This window comes from Anastrepha obliqua, chromosome 1, assembly GCF_027943255.1.
Source record: "Anastrepha obliqua isolate idAnaObli1 chromosome 1, idAnaObli1_1.0, whole genome shotgun sequence".
In the NCBI taxonomy this organism is placed as follows: Eukaryota; Metazoa; Arthropoda; class Insecta; order Diptera; family Tephritidae; genus Anastrepha; species Anastrepha obliqua.
This window is the reverse complement of record NC_072892.1, coordinates 145058813-145080116: the sequence shown is the minus strand read 5'-3', so window position 1 is coordinate 145080116 and position 21304 is coordinate 145058813. Positions and strand designations below refer to the sequence as shown.

Below are 21304 nucleotides of genomic sequence, written 5' to 3'. Positions count from 1 at the left end.
CATATAAGTAAATATATACGAGTATATAACTATCCAGCTGGCAGTGGTAGAAGCGGAAACTCTTTCTAGAAGTACTTCTGGTACATTCCTTGACAGACCGCGGGTCTTTCGCTCTCTTATACGAGAAGATTCATTTGGTAATGCCTTTCACCTCTCATTCCCTAGAAAGATTTCCACTCATATATGCAGGGTGGCGAAAAATAAATCACTCCATCGGAAGATTTATAATTCTTGCAAATAGGGACGTTCGTCAATCGTATTTGACACTTGAGAACTAGACAGCTCTGGATGGAGAGCGTAAAGGTCCAAATAAATATTTCCATCACTCAAAATAATTTGGTTTTTGATATTTAGTAAAAAAGTTATTCGAAAACAAATTTGGAATTGTATATTGGGGCTTATATCCTCCTATCGGTTTTGCGCTTGGCCGAGATTCTTTTTCTTCTTTAATGCCGCGATAACTGCCTACCCGATTTTGGCCCAGTTTAGCAAAGCGTATCAGTAATTTCTTTCTTGTGCCAACCGGCGTCATTTGGAAACACCACGCAAAGCCAAGTCCTTTTCCACCTGATCATTTCAACGCAAAGGAGACCTTCTTCTTTCTCTGCTACCACCAGCTGGCACCGCATTGAATACGTTCAAAACTGGAGCGTTTGTATTCATTCAGACAACATGACCGAGCCAACGTAGACGTTGGATCTTTATTCGCTGTACTATGTCGTTGTAAAGATCCTACAGCTCATTGCTCCATCGCTTACAATATCCGCCATCGCTAACGTGCAAAGGTATACAAATCTTTCTTTCCAAGCGCTGCCTCATCGGATATTGTCATCGTCCAAGCTTCCGCGCCATACGATAGGCCGGGCGCGATGAGAGTTTTATAAAGTGTTAGTTTTGTAGCACTTGTTTGTAAGAGAAATTCTACGATGGAGGATGGTTTCGTGTGTAGAAGTTCACGCAAGTGGGGAAAGTCCCTGTTTGCCATTCGCTTGAGAGTGGCCAGGACTAGTCTTCTGCATACGATCCAAGCAGCTCACAACTTCCCAAGTATTCTCTGAGTAGCTCCAAGCATCCTTTTGAGAGCGAGCGAATGTGAGAAAGCAAAGCATCCTAGGATAATTAGTTGTGCGCTGTGTGTGGAAGCCGCCACGTAAACATTTCCTCGAATGGAAAACTACGCAAAATCTCGGATGAGAACTATTTGGCTGAGCTCCTCCTCCTTTTTATGGTGTGCGTCGTGGATTTTTCCTGCAAATGGAGCAAATGAAATTTTACAAAAAATCTGCTGGTCTTTTTGGGAAAGTATATGCAAATTTGTCCAATTGTTAAAGAAAAGAAGTTAGGTAAATTACGAAAGATCCTCATAAAATATTTTTAAACTGTTTCTAGTTCAATATCAAAGCTTAATTGAAAACTTTACTAAATAAATTAATTAACAAAATATAAAAAAAATGCAAATAATAATAAATCAGATGTAAGCTGTGCCAGTGACTCTAAAGGATGTAAATATTTCCTCCACCAGCCAGGTTACAATTACGGCACTGAGCTCGTTAGTTGTGCGTTCGAAACTAGCCGGGTAATGCCTGATGTGACTCTCGACTGCATCCGAATACTTCGATACTAGGCCCATTTGAGTTCCCGGTAACAGTGGCATGTCGAAAAAGAGCTGGGCTCATGTGCTGATGAGCTGACTATACATGGGACGCTGGAGACGGTTTCACTTTAAAATGAGAGGACTGCGATTCCCTTGAGAATCTGTGGTCTACTCGAAGAAAGATGGGACTCGCGTTAACTCAGCAAGCGCTGGACTGGGGCTGATGGAAGGCACTTGCGGGAACTTCTAAGGTTAATTAAACCGCAGCTCTCAGATTTGCTGGATGTCCTTGCCAGATACTGTCCGTGAGGTATCCATGCGGTGAGACATAGTATTGCTACATATGCTTTCTGCAGAAGCTGTCTGGAGGATGAGGTAGTATGATTTGAGCACATGCTTTCCAGCTGCCCTGCTCTCGTCGGGTTAAAATTCAGATATCTGAGCTCTCACTTTTTTGCTACACATGCGGATATATATATATATAATTAGTGCTTGCACTTTTTTTTTTTTGGGTGTTTGGCCGAGCTCCTCCTCCTATTGTGGCGACCTACAGTTTTAAGCCGACGGCATATATTTTTTATGAGGAGCTTTTTTCATGGCAGAAATTCACTCGGAGGTTTGCGATTGCCTGCTGAGGAGCGACCGTTATACAGCGGATATAGGAGGTTTAAATACCACACACCTGTTTAATTTCATCAGCAGCTTGAAGCGGTTAATATAAATGTAGTTAGCCAGAGTTGGTCATCATCCTCTAATCCGAAAGCCTCTTCTTCGTTTTTCCACCTGTCTGGTTCTTTTCCTTCGGTTTCCCTCCTTTATGATATCACATCGGACGAATTTTGATTATTTTTCTAAGTGCGTACCTCCCTTGGGTAGCCATTTATCCTATCCTAAGCTGTGGCAGCTTTTGCGGGTTGAGCAGGAATGCATTTGAGCTAAGAATTTTCAATTGTGCTTTTCCGTAAGCTTGGTCAGAAGGGCAATAAAGACCTTCCATGTGTAGGCAAGTCAGAAGAACTTCGCTGAAGAAACTCTTTTACAAATGCCAACTGGGTTTATACACCTGGCTATATATAAGTATGTATGTACATGTACAGTTATATGTAGATGCATTTGCATAGTTTGAGGCGCGCCAGCAATTTTTGATTTATGCAAAGTGCGTATGTTCTCTGCATAATGAAGCTGACCGACCAACTGAACAGCCGGTGTGTCGACCCTACCTAACTCCCTACCCCCCTGTAACATCCATTTCTCTAATTTTTGTGTTGTATTCTTGCACGCATATTTGCTGCGTTCATGCCTCGCTATTTACGTGCCACACTATTGCATTGTCACATAGTTTTTGTGATGTTGTTCTAAGTATAGGTGCAGACCGGAAAAGGGCAGTGGCAGTGCGAGAGAGGGGACAAGCAGTTAGAAGAGGATTGTCCGCTAGCTGGGAACAGGCAATTTAAAAATTGTATCAGTATCAGCTAATCATGGGCCAGTGTATTGTGGACATCGTGCACGCAATGGATTCCATGAGGGTTTTATATGCATTGCAATGGACATGCATACATATATACATAGATACATACATACATACATGATATATTTTATTATAATATATTTAACATAAAAATGAGTCATAATAGTGAGTTGGGTTTATCATATCTTAAACACTTTTTGCTTCCCGCTGATCTTCCGATATTACCGCGCTTTACACAAATCACAAATCTGGCTTAGCAGAAAATTTTAATGAATCCTCTTTCACTAATGGATTTCAAAACACGCTCTTAATATCGTCCAATTAACTAATTAGGATTTGTTACAATAACTGTTCGACTAAATAATCAACTAATTATATCCAAAAGTTACGTGAAGGTCTTTACTGAAATTTAATTGAATCTAATTAATTGATTAATAAGTTTGAGTAAATAAAAATGTTTGTTTTTAAATTTCTTGACAATAGACTCTGTTAAATTATGACACAAAGGCATTTCTTGTAGGCGCAACTATAAAACGCAGCACCTACGGACAAACCTAAACTAGAGCGGCAGCGTGGTTTCTCTCTCAAAATAAGTATATAAATTGGATTTTTAATTGAAATAAAACAGGAAAAATTCAAATTGATTGGGCAATTATTTTTTTTTTTTTGTATAGAATTATTTTTAGGGCCGTAAACGTAGAGAGGGAATTCTCGATTTATTAATCTAATTTGTTTTTTCAAATACTGGAAATTGAATAAAAATTAAATTAAAAAAAATAAAACAGTGCGGTCACGTTAGAACAGTCGCTTGTGCAGTATTATAAAACTCGATCAAGCGTATTTTTTACGTGCCAAGGTGCCACCAATTATTAATTCAAACTCTCTTTATAACACAGGTTAAAAATTAATTTGCTTATTTTTGACAAACCACAAGAAGACCCCGAAAGGGGCAGAAGTAACTACTTCGCCATCTTAGGCAAAGAACCAAAAACTAAACGAAAACCCTCAGCCTAGCGCTGAAAACTATCAAATCCGCAAGTACCCAACAAAACTTATCATGCCCAAAATTCGTATTAATAAAAAGCAAAACCGAGAAATCAATTAAAACATACAATATTTTCGCAGTCAGCAAAGCACTAGAATCGATAACAACAGGAAAACCTTTAGAAATATCATTCACTAAAGAAGCAGACTTACTTATTCTAGTTAGAACTCAACAACAGGCGAATAAATACCTTAACACATTGAGCGCCAAGGGGTTTTGACGAAAACCTTCCCCGGGTGTCAAGAACATTTTTTGCTATAAACTGGTGTAAAAGTAGAAAATATTCAGTTCTGCTCCAATCCCGGATGATTTTGTGGTTTATTTAGGATTTTATAGCGGTTTTTTTATGTCGCACGTGTCCGTATGACATGGCACTGCACGACGGAATTGTAATCGTAAAAATCACTGTCGTACGAAAATGTGAAATAAAATGTTATTTAAATTTTTTATTATATCTGTTTTTATTTCAATTTTTTTTTTTTTTTTTTTTATTTTTATTTGTCTTTTTTTTTGTTTTCTTTATATTTATTTTTCTTTATTTTCTTTGTTTTTTTATTTTTATTTTTATTTTTTATTTTTTTTTTTCTTTTATTTTTGTAAATTTGAAAAATGGCGAAGCGGAACCTTAGAGATCGTGAAATACTTGAAGCGTTGGAAGAAAGTGATGACTATGATTTTTCTTGCGATGACTTGATTGAAGAGAACTGGCTACTGCACTTCCCAGACAATAACTCTATTGTACCAGGTGATAAAATAAAACCACTATTGGACATGCTACAAATGAGATACCAAAGAATTTACGTACCAGGTGAAAACATAGTAATTGATGATACCCTTATTCCATGGCGAGGCAGACTATCATTCCGACAATATATACCAAATAAAGCTCATCCTTATGTTATACAGCTTTTTAAGCTCTGCGCTACTGAAGGATTCACCTGGTCGTTGAAAATATACTCCGGAGAGTCATCAAGTGGATTGAGAGAAGTCGGTTTGGCAAAAAGTGTTTGCGAGGATCTAATTATTGATTTGAAAGGTCAAAGTCGAAGCTCAAACAACCAAAACCGAAAACAACAACTAATATATGTAAAACACAACTCAACAACTACAATCCGCTCCCAGAGCGTAAGCTGCGAATCAAATAACAAAGAAAACACAGATCAATTATCAACCAACTCTGCACTAACATCAACCCAATTACACTTAGATCCGAATCTCTTACAACTTTATGAACAATACAAATTTATTAGTCAGCCCAATAACTTATCAAACACACCAATGACCACAATCATACATGTCTCACTCACAATATAGACCCCACAAATTCCACAATAGAAGAGAGTGCAAAAATGCAACAAAAGTAAAACAACTTCCTCTCACCTATAGATTTTATCGTTATACGTTAGAAGAGTAAAGTACAGTTTAAATTTCAATATGGTACTTACAATTATAATGAATTATGCTTGCTAGTAAAAGAAAATAACTATAAAATCGTAGCAATGCAAGAAACCCAAATTAAGGAAAGCCCTTCCATAAGATTTATACCCAAAAATGTCTCTGTGTATGGAAAGAATAACATTACAACAGCAGAAAACGCAAAACGGGGAATCGCTGTTCTTGTTGCTGATAATATTGAATATACTCCCTTTGAGCTACACACTCAGTTACTTGCAATCGCAATCAAGATAAATCCAAAATCAATTTTACTCTACTAAACGTATATTCACCACCAAACGAGCAAATTGCTGAGCATGATTTGCACGAACTCATTTCACAAATAAATGGACCTATGCTAATTGCGGGTGATCTAAATGCTTGGAGCCCGTTATGGTGATCTCCAAGGTTTAACAATACCAAACCAAATTTATTGAACACTAGCAAACCCGGCCCCCTTCGCTGGGCACACTAAAATAGAATAGATATGGTTTAGAACAGAAAATATATGGTTTTCATATTATTTATTTCTTTATTCTTTATTCAAGCGCTTTGGCATAAACAATATTTTTTGTTTTTCTATTTGTTTTCGAGTAAATATAAAATATAAATTGAAAATCAGGAAAAAAGAAGATTGTTTTTAAATTTCAAATCAACGCATATGAATAAACAATCGTCATTTTTCCTGATCATCCATGAATTTTTTGTTTCAATTTATATGTTTTATTAAGCATTGGAGCTTTTTTAACCACTATCCATTTATATTTTTCAAAAAAAAAAAAAACGAAAAAAATTGTTTTTTCCACGAACACATAATTTCATTCGGATTTCACATTAAATTCTCAAATTTCGTAAGAAATTATTCACTGTTCCAAAATCCACTCCAAAAAAATTCACAAACAATTTTTACATGTTGCACTTACGTTTTTTCCTTATGGCATCCAAATCAGAAAGAAATATTGACACATTGTAACTAACACTGTCAATTTGACAGTTCAGTTCCGCCCCAAGCGTTAAAAAAGTAAGCGACATTATGGCTGGCTCAAAGAACGCTGTACCCGTTGCCAGTGCTCCGAATTACAACCAAACTTTACGAAACTCATTTTCAATACTTACTTACCAATGTGCATGAGTTTGGTTTAATTCGGTGCAAAGACACGTCGGGTCCACGTTTTGGCATATATTTCGAGACCCTAGTCATCAATAGGTATGAAAATTACTCCGTATTAAAGCACTTATCAACAGCTTTCATGTGATACCCATATTGTACATACACAACCAAAGGTTAACCGGGTCCACGTTTTGACCTATATCTCGAGACCCCAGTCACGTAGCGGCATGAAAAATACTCTGTACTAAGGCATTCACCAACAGCTTCAATTTGATATCCATATTGTACAAACACATTCTAGGCTCCCCGTTTTGGTCTCTATCTCGAGACCCTAGTCACGGAGCGGCATAAAAAATACTCTGAACTAAAGCATTCACCAACAGCTTCCATTTGATACCCATATTGTACATACACGTCCGAAGGTTACCCGGGTCCACGTTTTGACCTATATCTCGAGACTCTATCTACCAATAGGTATCCAAACTATACGGAAACCATCTTCAATACCTCCTTAACAATGTGTGTAAGTTTGGTTTAATTCGGTGCAAAGACACGGCGGGTCCACGTTTTGGCATATATTTCCAGACCCTAGTCATCAATTGGTATGAAAATTACCCCGTATTAAAGCACTTATCAACAGCTTTCATTTGATATCCATATTGTACAAACACATTCTAGGGTCCACGTTTTGGTCTCTATCTCGAGACCCTAGTCACGGAGCGGATGGAAACACTCTGAACTAAAGCATTCACCAACAGCTTCCATTTGATACCCATATTGTACATACACATCCAAAGGTTACCCGGGTCCACGTTTTGACCTATATCTCGAGACCCCAGTCACGGAGCGGCATGAAAAATACTCTGTACTAAAGCATTCACCAACAGCTTCAATTTGATATCCATATTGTACAAACACATTCTAGGGTCCACGTTTTGGTCTCCATCTCAAGACCCTAGTCACGGAGCGGCATAAAAAATACTCTGAACTAAAGCATTCACCAACAGCTTCCATTTGATACCCATATTGTATATACACATTCGAAGGTTACCCGGGTCCACGTTTTGACCTATATCTCGAGCCCTATCCACCAATAGGTATCCAAGCTATACGGAAACCATCTTCAATACCTTCTTAGCAATGTGTGTAAGTTTGGTTTAATTCGGTGCAGACACGGCCGGTTAGCGAACACACACAAAAAGTTGACTTTATTATTAATACAAATATCTTACGGAACCCTATTTTTTTCCAAAATAAAATGTAATCCATGTTACTCTTGGATAATGTAGTTTTTGAATGGTGAAAGAATTTTTAAAATCGGTCCAGTAGTTTTTGAGCCTATTCGTTACAAACAAACAAACAAACAAACAAACAAACAAAGTTTTCCTCTTTATAATATTAGTATAAATACTCACCTTATCATCTTAAACGACAAAAGTCCTACCCATTGGTCCACGCACCTCACACTTTCACACATTGATATTTCCATGTGCACTCCACCACTAAACATTGCATCCAGCTGGAAAGTAAACGAGAAACTTTGTGGGAGTGACCATTTTCCTGTCAGCATAACACTATTTAACATGACCTCAAACACGACCTACCACACTCCCAAAAAATGTATATTAAAAAATGCAATTTGGCCTAGCAATACCAAATGCGCTTCACAAACGGTCTGGAAAACTTGAGGATCGATACAATGAATCCAAACAAAGCCGTTGCAATCCTTACCAAAAAAATTAAGCAAAGTGCATACAATACAATTCCTATGTCTACCCATAGGAAAAGAAAATATTCAACATATTGGTGGAATGATACCTTGCATGATCTTAGAAAAAAACTAGTCAAACAACACCCCACCACTAAAAATTATAAATTATAAAAAGGCAAATGCTAAATTTAAACGAGAAACGAAAATTTCTCAACGTGTGGCTTTCACAAATTTCACTAAGGATATAAACTGCAACACTCCATCGAAAGTCCTGCGAAACAAAGTGAACTTACTCTACGGGCACCGCCCATCTAACTTAATTCACTCTATTGAAAAAGATGACAAATTATCTACATCTAACTCCCTCGAAACATAACGTATTAATGCTATGTTTTTATTTTTGTAAAATAAAGCCAACGAACAGCCAAAACACAAAAAAATATTGAAAATCATCATTTTTTCGGGCCTCTGATTACCCCTAACCCCTTAAAGATAATCCATTTCAAGTGTTGGCCGCAACTTTGTCGTAATTCGTCCATCCGTAGACATCAATTTTGAATGAGTCGCTGCAGGACTTAGGTCGCTGTTCGGTATCTCGTGAATGACTTTAGTTATGTTGATTTTCAATGTCTCAATCAAAGCTGGTTTATTCACAAAGTATTCAGACTTTAGGTTAGGCTGCCCTAGCTTAAGGCACACTTGAACAAATATTGAAAATTCGTCCGTTGTAATGCCATACATGGGAGAGGAAAAAGGAGAAGGGAAGGAAGAAGCAGCCTTGGGATTCGAGACGATGATGACCATGCATTTTACGACGATGCGGACGGTGGCTGATTTGCGTTCGTAGTTAGCCGCAACAAGCTACTGATGAGCTTCACCAAATTTATGATATTTAGACCCGCTATATCCGCAGGTGTAGCGAAAAAATGAGAGCCCAGATATCTAAATCTTTGCCAGATGAGAGCAGGGCAGCTGAGAAGAAGGTGTTGAGATGATTGCACCTCGTCCTCCAGACCGCTTCTGCAGAACGGACTTCAGGCAATCCTAAGTCACACGGCATGGACACCTAATGGACAATGTCCAGTAAGGATGCCCACCTAATTCGAGAGCTGGGGCTTTGCTAGCCTTAGGAGTTCCTTCGAGGGTCCCCGATGTACCCGTGGCCAGAAGGATCCCGCGACCTTGCCCATTTGAGTACTAGCCCAGAGCTCGCTGAGTTGACTCGAAGCCCACCTTTCCAGGAGCAGACCACAGGTTCTTAAGGGGACCCCAATTCTCTCATTTCGCGACGAAACCATCGCCAAAGTTCCCTGTCTAGCCAGCTCATCAGCCTAGCAGTTTCCCTCCATGCCACTGTGACCGGGAACCCAAATGAGCCTGATGTCGAAGTATTCGAATGCAATCTCGAACACACAAACAACGAGCCCAAGGCCCTAATTGCCGCTTGGCTACCGGAGTAAATAGTCCAGTCCACTGCTTCCTTAATTGCGGATACCTCCGCTTGGAAAACACTAAAGTGGTCCGGAAGCTTAAATTTAAGTTTGATGGGAGGCTCCTTACAGAATACTCCCCCACCAACCCTTCCGTTCAATTTCGAGCCATCCGTGAACATGTTTACCATGCCTTGCCGCCAAATGTTGCACCCCGCCCACTCATCCCTTGAGGGAATATGAGTAGAAAACGGACCTAGAATGGGTGTACAGACCTTACATACCGCACGAATAAAAGTCCAAACGACGACGCCGTAAATAAATTTTTTCACGTGCTGAATGGCAAATAGCACCGTTTTGTTGCAACTAAATGCTGTGGAGATCACGGACTAAAATTATAAAAGTGTAATCGCATGAAATACCACAAAAGGGGAGATGATATTTTGCAGTGATTGCCCTAATAATCCATTCTTATGTATTCAATGTTTTAACAAAATTCATCGCTATGTGAAAGGATAAGTGAAATATAGGATATGTCCCTTTCCATTTCATATTGTCTCTTGTGCATCATTTTTATTTCAATTATTCAATGTGAAATAAATTTAATTTTTTATTGTTATTTTGCGCATTTTGCCGTTTTAATATTAATAATTTGGAAAATAATATAAATTTTCTTAAAACATCCAAAATGCATATATTTATAGAAAATAATTAAAGTAGTTATTATATGCTGAAAATGCCACACGTGGCCCAGAAATGACTTCTTCTCTTATACAGCTATCAGATGAGAACAGACGCATAAAAGCTAGTTAAAAAGTATTTTTATTTTATTTTAATGGTACATAATGAATGACATATATTGACCACATGCAGACGTCCTGTGCTAACACGCCCACACACATTAACATACATGGATTCCTTTTTTTTTGTTTTTTAAATTTTGTGAAAAACCAAAAGGACAAACAAAATCAAAGATACAAGCATTGTTTATTTTGAATCTCACGCACTTTGTTTCCGCGAATAAGTTCAGTGAAGCCAAAGCAAGGCAAAGTAAACAAACAAACTAAATTGACAGCAATTTCCAACATTAGGCGCAATTTAATAGTGAATGGCGGCACGGCTGCAAGCAAAAAAAAAAAAAAAAAAAAAAAAACACAACAAATCAAGAAAGCAATAAAAGCAATAATAATATTGAACGTCAATGCTTACATCCACCATTCCAACAACAACAAATTTAAAAACAACATTTATGCCTTCAATACACTTGGCTCGCATTTTTGTACTACAACTAACTGCGCCAGCGTTGAAAACTGTTAACGTTTTGTAAACATTTATGGCGATATCAAAAAGCGATTCATTTTGTAAAAAAAAAAACAAGTAAAATACCATTGGGCGACGTCAAAGGGGTATCCGTGATTCCTACGGGAACCCAAGTTCTACTGCTCCGCTACTTCGATGACTGGCCTGGCTTTCTGATGACAAACACCTGCTGGCTTCCATTGCGGCGCCTTTGAACGGATTCAAATTACAAAACCAATATGGCAACCTAACAGCTGTCGTTGTGTGGGAGTTGGCAATTAAATTGAACGGTGGTGGGAATATCAGTAGTTGGCAGTTGGTGGTTGGCAGTAATTTGAGTTTCCAAAGGGTTTCATATTTAGCTGGACGTCGTCGTTATTGTTATTGTTTTCTATATTGCTTTGATATTTTTAGTTATTTTGCTAGAGCGTTTAGTTGTTTTTATTATCATCTTTGTTATGTAGGTATGTCGCTTGTTGATATTACCTGCCGTATTACCGTAGCAGTTACTGTACAGGCCCGTCAAAGTAAATCCGAAAAATATCTACGGGTGAACGATATGAAGTGTTACCTATTCAAAACACCATAACTTTTTTGTGTGAAATTAGTTTTTATTGATTTCAAAGACAAAATTGTTAAAAAATGATTACAATTTTAACAAATATTCACTTTAGCTCGATATGACCACCATTTGCCTTGACTATAGCCTTCAAACGGTCAAAAAATGAGTTGCATGCTGTACGAATGTGATCTTGAGGTATTTTGGCCCATTCTCGTATAATCGCTTTTTTCAGCGCATCCATACTGGCATATTTTTTAGTGCTCACCTTGCTCTCCAAAATGGACCAGATGGTGTGAAGTTGGTAACACCCTGTACAATAGGCTGGAGCAGTGGTGCTAGGAAAAAAAAATTGCTAAAAAGCAGTATATTTTTAATGAATTGTTTTTTGATTGGCAGTAGAGTTCGTTAGTAGATATTAGCACGAAGATTAATGGGGGAAGGAAGCAGGAGAACTGCAATACCGGTAAGTGGTGATGGTGACGTCGCGTCTTCTATTTCCTCGAGTGAATCATAGGGATTATTACCGGCAGCTGAATACTTTCTTAATACTAACCGCCAGTTTAGTGGGCACCTTCAAGTCTGATCAGAAATCTCCCTTGACCATAGTTGAAGCAAAAGGTATGGCAAACCTTCATAATGCCAAAGACGTTCTGAAGACTCCTTCATTATGAAAATGATTTTTCAAATGGAAAAATAATGGAATTTTGCTCATGTCTGTAACTTTAACTTTATCCCTTTTTTATTTTTTTATTTTTAAGTTAACTCTTCTGCATTCACCTTGACGACCCTGTGCATTCCTTTGTGTTTATTGTCACCGTTTCTAAATTTTCAATATTTGAGTATGAGTTTGGTGTTATTTCTGGTTAGAAACTCTCCGTGGTCGTTTTTCGCTTTTATTGTTTTTTGATAATAATTTTTATTGTGCCAACAACTGTGACAGCTACAAAATTGCCATAAATTGATATGTGTACACCTTGAAAGTTTCGCGCTGACGAATATTTTATATATTCGAAAATTCAGCTATGCTTTTGTAGTTGTGTAGGTGTGCAGTCGCTAACACAAAATATACCAGGAATTCCTTTCTTACTAACTAAGTTAACAAGAAGCAGATATACAACGGATTTTGTAGTAATTATCCAGATCAAAACTTTTAATAAAGTTTTTCCTCTTCAAATTTTTTCAGTGGAGCTGATTTTTATTCACATTTGCTTAGAATATTAAATTATGGTAGACTAGCGTAAGTGCACTAGCCTGCCATCCCAGAGGTTATGGGTTCCAATCCCACGTAAAGCACGGTCCTCGCAATTTTCCAAATTTAAATGCTTTCCCTAAAAAAAAAGCAGTCGTCAATCCCAAAAACTTATCCGGTCCATCCTTACTTTCGCACAACAGCCAGCACATTATTTTCATTGTGAGCCCTAAAACAATCAAAATCAGTGGCATTGCGTCAGTGGCGCCAGCAAGAGGAAGCGGGCGCTCGCAGTAATTGCGCAGACACACGAAATTTAGCGAAGTCCTCAACCATCTGTGCGATCTCTCTGGCAGAAAAATGTGACACACAGATGGCGCTCCAAGCAGTAAGAAGGCGTTACGCCTAAGCAACGACAGGTGGGCATTCCCACTACCCTGCCAGAAATCAAAATAGATTAACGACTGAGTCTTGCCGAGGCCCTATGCTCCCGAGAGGAGTGCACAAGGAAAAAAAATTTAAATTTTTTAAACGTTCAATATTACTAGAGAACGACTGAACACCACTTTTTGAGGCCTAAAATCGAATAGAACCGAGTTTTGGCTAATTTTCCTAAGGTTCGGCTCAAACACGGTAAACTTTTTCAAATAAGGATACACTTAGTTGTTGCATTGCCATGGTAATTTACCCATGTAGCCATGTGGCCTTTTAGTTGTTTTGTCGCCAACAACAATCTCTGGTGAACGAGTTTGTTGATAAAATTTCTTCTTGATCGATAGGAGCTGTAATTAAACGATGTCAGTAAGCCAACCTAGAGAAATAAATCACGAATTCCCGGTGTCAACAGCAGACTCCTATACTTGGCACTCTGGAAGTTCTACAAGCAGGAAATTTCTACTTGTAATGAGGAAAAAATTCAATATTTGGAGGAATATGAAAGAATAATGTCACTAATCGCAGGAGCTATCGACTTCTTTCATGGAAAACAAAATATGTACTTTGGTTGTTTTATTCCCGCTTTAATAAAAATGCGACGTTTAACTTCCGAAAACTTAAAATTTATTAAATTTTCGAAAAATAATATTAAAATGCAATCAAACTTACTGCAAAAGATTGAGAAATAAGGCTGATTTTTTAAGAGCTATTGGAAAGTTTTTCAAAAAAACACACGTAAAATTCAGAAAAATGCATGAAATTTTTATTTAAATCGAAAGTACAGTCCATATGATTTAATTTTTGAAGATTATTTCATGCAAATGTTGACCGCGACTGCGCTTCAAATGGTCCATCCGCTTAGTCCAATTTTGGCATACTCTTTCCAATGCTCCGGCCGGTATCTCACATATAAATGCTTTAATGCTGTCTTACAATGAGTTCATTGAAGCAGGCTTGTCTGAATAGACATGAGCTTTAACATAGCCCCACAAGAAATAATCTATCGCACGATCTGGGTGGCCAATTGACAGGTCCCGAACGTGAAATAAAATGTGCACCGAACTTGCCTCTCCACAAGTCCATTGTTACGCGTGCTGTGCATTGCATTTTGGGCAAAAAAAAGTTGGATATCATTTCACGGTAGCGCTCACCATTCACAGTTACGTTACGATTTGCAGCATCTTTGCCCATAAACCGCACCAAACTGCCACCTTTTCTATATACATTGGTAGCCCTTGCAATTCTTCTGGCTGATCTTCACTCCAAAATCGACAATTCTGCTTATTTACGTACCCATTGATCCAAAAATGAGCTTCGTCGCTGAACACAATTTTTCGATGAAAAAGTGGATCTTCGGCCAACTTTCCAAGAGCCCATTCACTAAAAATTCTGCGTTGCGGTAGGTCGTTCGGCTTCAAATCTTACACCAGCTGTATTTTGAAAGGCTTCACACCTAAATCCTTTCGCAAAATTTTCCACGTTGTTGAGTAACAGAGGCCCAATAGCTGCGAACGGCGACGAATCGATAATTGATGGTCATCATTAAATCGAATAGTCGCTTCAGTGGGTCGATTAAACTGACCATAAAATTGAAGAAGCGCGCAATAAACTTTCTTAACAGAACACGCAATTTTATAATAGAATTCAATGATTTGCAAGCGATAATCGTTTGTAAGACGATTCATGGTTAAATTATAGACCAAACTGAAGATATATACATATTTGGGTTAGCAACTAAGTAATTACGGATTTCACTCACAGATGGCTTCAGTTGAATTTTTACATTTGCAGACGTAGTACAAATGTAAAACAATTTTGTTATTTGATAGTTTTCGATTAAGCTATCAATCATTAAAAAAGGTTTTTTGATCGGTTGCTTAGTTTTCATTTGGCGTTCGTTGAAAAATAGAAAATCAAAACGAACATTTTCAGCATATTTTGCTTTTTTATTTCGGCAAAGGGAAAACCGCATCACAATTTCATAAAAAGTTATGTGCTGTTTATGGTGACGAAGCCTTAAAAGAACGGCAGTGTCAAAATTGGTTTGCCAAATTTCGTTCTGGTGATTTTTCACTCAAAGATGAAAAACGATCTGGTCGTCCAGTAATAATCAAACGCATTAACGCAACGCTTTACGAGCTGCGATCTTCTAAAGAAACGTAATGAAAGTGATCAATTTTTAAAACGACTGATAACTGCCGATGAAAAATGGGTTACTTGCAACAATATCAAGCGGGAAAGTTCATAGAACGAAAACGAAAACAGAAATTCATCAAACGGAGATTTTATCACCAGTTTGGTGAGATTACAAAGGAATTGTCTACTTACCACCCAACCGAACGATCAATTCTGATGTCTACATTGAATAACTAACGAAATTAAACAATGCAGTTGTAGAAAAGCGGTTCATCATGACAATGCAAGCCCACACACATCTTTGGCCACTCGGCCAAAACTATTGGAACTTGGTTGGGGTGTTTTGCCACGTCCAACATATAGTCCTGACCTTGCACCATCTGATTGCTTTTTGTTTCGATCTTTACAAAACTCCTTGAATGGTAAAAATTTCAATAATGATGAAGATGTCAAATCGTACCTGATTCAGTTTTTTGCTAATACAAACCAGAAGGTTTATGAACGTGGGTTGTTGATGATGCTGCCTGAAAGATGGAAAAAGGTCATTGATCAAAATGGGCAATACATTACAGAATAAAGTTATTTAGTTCCATGAAAATATTGTCTTTGATTTTCTAAAAAAAATTACTTAGTTGCCAACCCAATTTAATTGGCGCTTACACCCTTTTTTCTTGTTTGATGGTTGGCCGAGTTCTCTCTCCTTTTCTCGCGTCTTGATGATGTTTCACAAATCGAGAGACCTACAGTTTTAAGCCGACTCCTAGCGACAGAAATAGTTTAGAGGAGAAATACACTCGGCTGTTTGACATTGCCTGCTGAGGGGTGCTCGCTATTAGAAAAAACTGTTTCTTAATTTGGATGTTTCACCGAGATTCGAACCTACGTTATCTTTGAATCCCGAATGGTAATCGCGCACCAACCCATTCAGCTACGGTGGCTGCAGTAGTGAATATAAATTAGTAATAGAGAATGGAATTTAGTAATTTATAAAAAGCTAGTAGCTTAACCCTCCATTGGATAACTTTTTTAAACCTTCGGTTGCGCACCCGGGTCTGACCATTTTTCGTTCTGCTCGAGGATTCTTTTTGGAAGGTTATATTCATAAATCAATGGAAAATTAAATTTTTGGAAGATAGCAGCTTTTTCTTGAACGTCTCACTTCCTTAATTTGAAAATTATTTCAGTTCTGTCATAAACAGTGATATGCCTTATTTTTGTGTTCAATTAATTGCTAAAAAAATATATTAAAATAATTTTATGGCATTGTCATCGTGAAGCTTACCATTATTAATGGCAATCGTACTCAGAAAGTAGAGGGAGACAATTTTCCGTCAGTATTCCAAAGAATATTTTAACTTTATTTCTTGGGAGGGATAGAATAAAGTTGGTTGTTTTCGTGTTGCAAGTTCGTAGCATTATTTTGTTTTTCGTAAATCTGTTTTGTGTGGCGCCATTTTTTTAATGAGTTAGTGTGTTAGAAGTTAGATGTTGTCGTCCAGTGAGAGTTTGGTGACATTCGGTTCAGTGGAAGTTATTGCGTCTAAAGTGTCAGTATGTTTGTGTCATCGGTACAAAAATGAGTTTCTAACAAAGAGCTAATATCAAATTTGGTTTTAAAATGTAACGTAAAACGTTTACATTTCCATTGATGAAACAAGTTTATGGTGATGATTGTCTATCACGCGCCACAGACATGAAGACGAAATGACAATGAACATACATTCATAAATTTATTAAAACTGAACCGAAAACATCAATCACTCACCGTATTTACCTGATATGGCTCCTAGTGACTTTTACCTAATCGGAAAATTGCATTTGGGCATGAAAGGAAAGCGTTTTGCGTCCGTAGAGGGTATCCAAAAGGCTTGTACCGACATCCTGAAGGACATTCCGAATTCCGGTCAATGACCTGAAACACTCTTCCGAAAGATTTTAGGTCGTGCAAAACAATGTGTCGGGGCCAGAGGGGACTATTTTGAATAAATAAACTCGAAGTTATCAGAACAAAACTCTTGTCCTTTCTATGCCAGCTCAGTCTAGTTTATGGAATTCAGCTTGTATGTTCGACGCACTCATCCTAGGTAAGCTCGTCAACCCTTTTGATGTGGGTAAAGCCAACAAAAGCGTTATTCCGATCAATTCCCAGTCTCCGCTTGTACTCGAATTCAACGGCAGACGCATTTCGCTACAGGTAAAATTTTGCGAAGGTCATCCAATCCATTGGTTGCTCTACGTAAAAATAATTATTGCTGTAAGTGAACAAATATTACGCGATTTCCATGTGATCTAGCTTGAGATTGTGATATTGAGAAATGCTTGCACGAGTTGGTCATCACAAAATTTAATAATCGTTCACAAAAGGCTTCTGTTGAGTACTTCGAAAATTGGTGCAAGCGCATGCCTAAATTTATTGCTCTTCATGAGCAATATTCTCAGAAAGAAAAGTGTCATTTTGTACCACAAATTTTTATTTTATACTTATTTCTATCACAAAACTTACCTCATTAACAACTCCGATAACAAAGCACTTCAAATACATATTTTTTACGTATTAGATTTTCTAGATCATAAGCAAACTTAAAGTTACCTTTTAGTATTGGGCATAAACAAAAATCTTTCACGACATTCAGCAAAACCTCTCTTAGTTTATAGGAACTGTACGCTTTAATCGGGTGGCTAAGCATTCCATTTCATTTATTTGCAAGTGTGTTTGTGTGTGTGCGATTGGGAAATTTTATGCACTTTCGTTCATGGTACGCCACAATAAAATGAATTTTATGACATTGCATAAAAACGTTAAGTAAAATTGATGGGCGAAAATAATTACGAGTACAACATTGGATTGGTGATGCCATTTGATGTTCCTGTCCTTCATTCGCTGCTCACGACAATCCGCAAATAATTAATTCAGCCTAGAGTTATGCACATACATACATACATACATATATTCCTCTGTGCTTACAATAGTAGCAGCATGACATATTGCAAAGTTTTGGTCATTTATTTATTTTTTATTACATTTTTTTTATTTTTTTTTTTATAAAAATATAGTTTAACCCTTAGAGTACGGAGTGGGGGGGCTTTAGGCCCCCAAGATTAGTTTTACTTTAATAAATTCGCTTTAGTTAGTCGAGTTTTATTTCAAGTCCTGTATAAAAACTTATTAATGGCATTCTATTATTAAATTATTTATAATTATAGGGCAAGTTTTTCGTTTGGGGGACCCCAGTTACCCCTCTTCATACTTTACGTTACAGATTTTGTTTTTTTAGGGCCAAAAATGGACAACCGGTAAAAAAATCTATCCCAGCAACAGATAGAAGACTATTTGGATGACAGAAGTGACAGTGAGGAGGATCCTTGTGATGCAGAAGCAGTTTGTAACAGTGACAACTGCAATTTTATACCTGATATTTATGCGAGTGAAACCAGCATACGAAAACGAGTCTGGTCGAGTTTGGTCTACGAAACCATTTCCACATACACATAGGTTAGCATGCAATATTGTGAACGTAACTCTAAGAGTAAGTAGTTTTACATAAGGGCGCAATTAAACATATTTTTACAACATAAGGTTGATGTTAGAGTCCTAAATATGAACTGATATCAATTTCAAGGCTCTAGGGCTTTTGGTTTTACAGTTATGAGAAGTTGCCTATAAGCAACATTTAGCCATAGTGTTATATCTCAAAACACAAAGGAATATTGATATTTATTTATTTTTTTATTACTTTTATTAACTTTTTATGTATGGTATGAAACAAAACATTTTTTTTGGGGGTTACAACATAAATGCACCTTACATTTTGAGCATTGGGATTTTGGTATTCCGGTATGGCATAACCTACACCTTCCCTTTGCTCCCCATTCAACCAATGACCGACTTGATCGAGGCGCATGGATTTTGGAGGTTTTGATACATATGATCGTTTTGTAGAATGCGATGAACCTTGTGATGAAACGCTTGAAATATTTTACGGTGCTGAAGACGACGGTGATGATGAATCTGAGTATATGCTTAAAAGTGCTGCCAATGGGCGACCTCTTTTGCGTTGGTTTACTGGCTCCATATCAGATGCGTGTAAAAGCTAGTTTGATATCATCAGTTGAAAGTTTAACAATGACATATGTTTTGTTTTCCAAGCTTGATTTTTTAGGTCCCTTCTATACATCAACCATCTATTGACTACTGCTGTGCAAAGACACCAGTGCACTATACGCATATACCATTTCTTGGAACGGTGGTTGATTTTATACAACTCTAGCAACATATCAGCTAAGTTTACGCCTCCCATATGCTTGTTATAACAGCCAACAATAGCAGGTCTAGCTATATTTATGTACTTTTTTTGCTTACGACACCAGCGTTTGCATCCTGTAACTGGATTTTCAGCTATATAGTTTGATACCAGTTGAACGCTCTTGTTGTCGTACCAGCGGCAAGCAACTAAATTATATGTTGTTTCATATTTAAAATCATAAGAACCACGACCTTCTTTCATAAGTTCCTTTTCATCCGTAAGGCAACAGTTTTTCATCCGGTTGCTTCTTATTGTTGTTGCTGCTAATATACCTTTTTCCAATCGCAATCGCAATTCGCAATCATCAGGCTTATGGAAGCGAACCAATTATCAAAAAACAATTTATAATTTTTATTTCATTGAACAGTTGAGGCTAAATCCAATACTATATCTGATGATATCCCTAGTCCAAAAGATGGGCATGTTCCTTCTCCTACGTAGAGAGTAAAAACATATACGATACCTGAAACTCCAGCTCTCGTAAACATTTTAAAGCCCCACTTATTGGGCTTCATTGGGAGGTATTGTTTCAAATTGTGACGTCCTTTATATTTAATCATTTGTTCGTCAATACTTTGGCATTCCTCCTGGTCTATTCTGTTACATTTTTCCTTCATTTTATTTAATAATGGTCGTATTTTATAGAGTTTATCAAAATTATTTGATCCGCGCTCCGCCTATTGAGATTTATCATTTATGTGGAAAGATTCTTTGATTTTCTCAAAACGCGCTCTTGAAATAGAATCTGCAACAGCCGTTAACCTGAAGTTTGGCATACAAGCCATTCTCAAATTTGGAACTTGTATAATGCCTAAATAAAGAAGTACACCAAAGAATCGCCTAATTTCGAATGGCGAACAGTTTAGCTCTACTCCTTTAGTTTGCATTGAATACAGATTTGTTTCGTTGCAAATCTTGTTTATTATTTCATCATCGAAGAATTCATTGAAGTATTTGATTGGCACTTTGACTTCTCGACAAACTTGATCTTCTTCAATTTCTCCAGATTGATTTTTTCATAACTTACCTCGGCGATGTTTTCTGTGTCCGCAACATTTTCAACTTCTTCATCAGCATGCTCATTTTCTCCAACAATACCGTCTATCAAATTTATTTCAACGTTTACCCCTCTTTTTTTATTACTTTATCCATCGTTTCTTCAATGAATTTCTCCAGATTCGAATCATATAACTCTTCTTCTTCTTTGTCATCTTCTTCATCATCAGAATTATTCCTATCGAAGTTTATTATCTGTTTTATTTCTAGATCTGTAAGACCTTTTGGACGCATTTCTAAAAGAATAAAATGCAAAATATTATTGCTACTATGGCCAAATGTTTCCTATAAGCAACATTGTGTTCGCGAAATTCCTGACATAAAACAAAAAATTTTATTTTAGTTTTGTAAACTTTATTTGATTTTCTTACCATTTATCTATATATATAAAAAGAAGTTACATTTCCTTGGTAATCTTATAACTCAAGAACCGTCGAACCGATTGACACAAAAATTTTAGAGTTCTTTTCTATCTTTTAGGAGGAGATTTGTGTGAAGTTTGATTGAAATCGGAGCAGCCGTTCCTGAGT

The 21304-nt window shown here is 37.2% G+C and overlaps 1 protein-coding gene across 1 annotated transcript in view; it reads right to left on the bottom strand.

The window, feature by feature from the left end:
• Nucleotides 1-21008, bottom strand: part of LOC129237623 (tigger transposable element-derived protein 6-like) — a 123257-nt gene extending 102249 nt beyond the window's left edge. Inside the window, exons 1-2 of the mRNA XM_054872487.1 lie at nt 20862-21008; nt 20746-20819 (exon numbers count right to left, since the gene is read on the bottom strand). Coding sequence (XP_054728462.1) covers nt 20746-20819; nt 20862-21008 — 221 coding nt within the window. The remainder of the gene's footprint in view (nt 1-20745; nt 20820-20861) is intronic.
• Nucleotides 21009-21304: the final 296 nt, after the last annotated feature.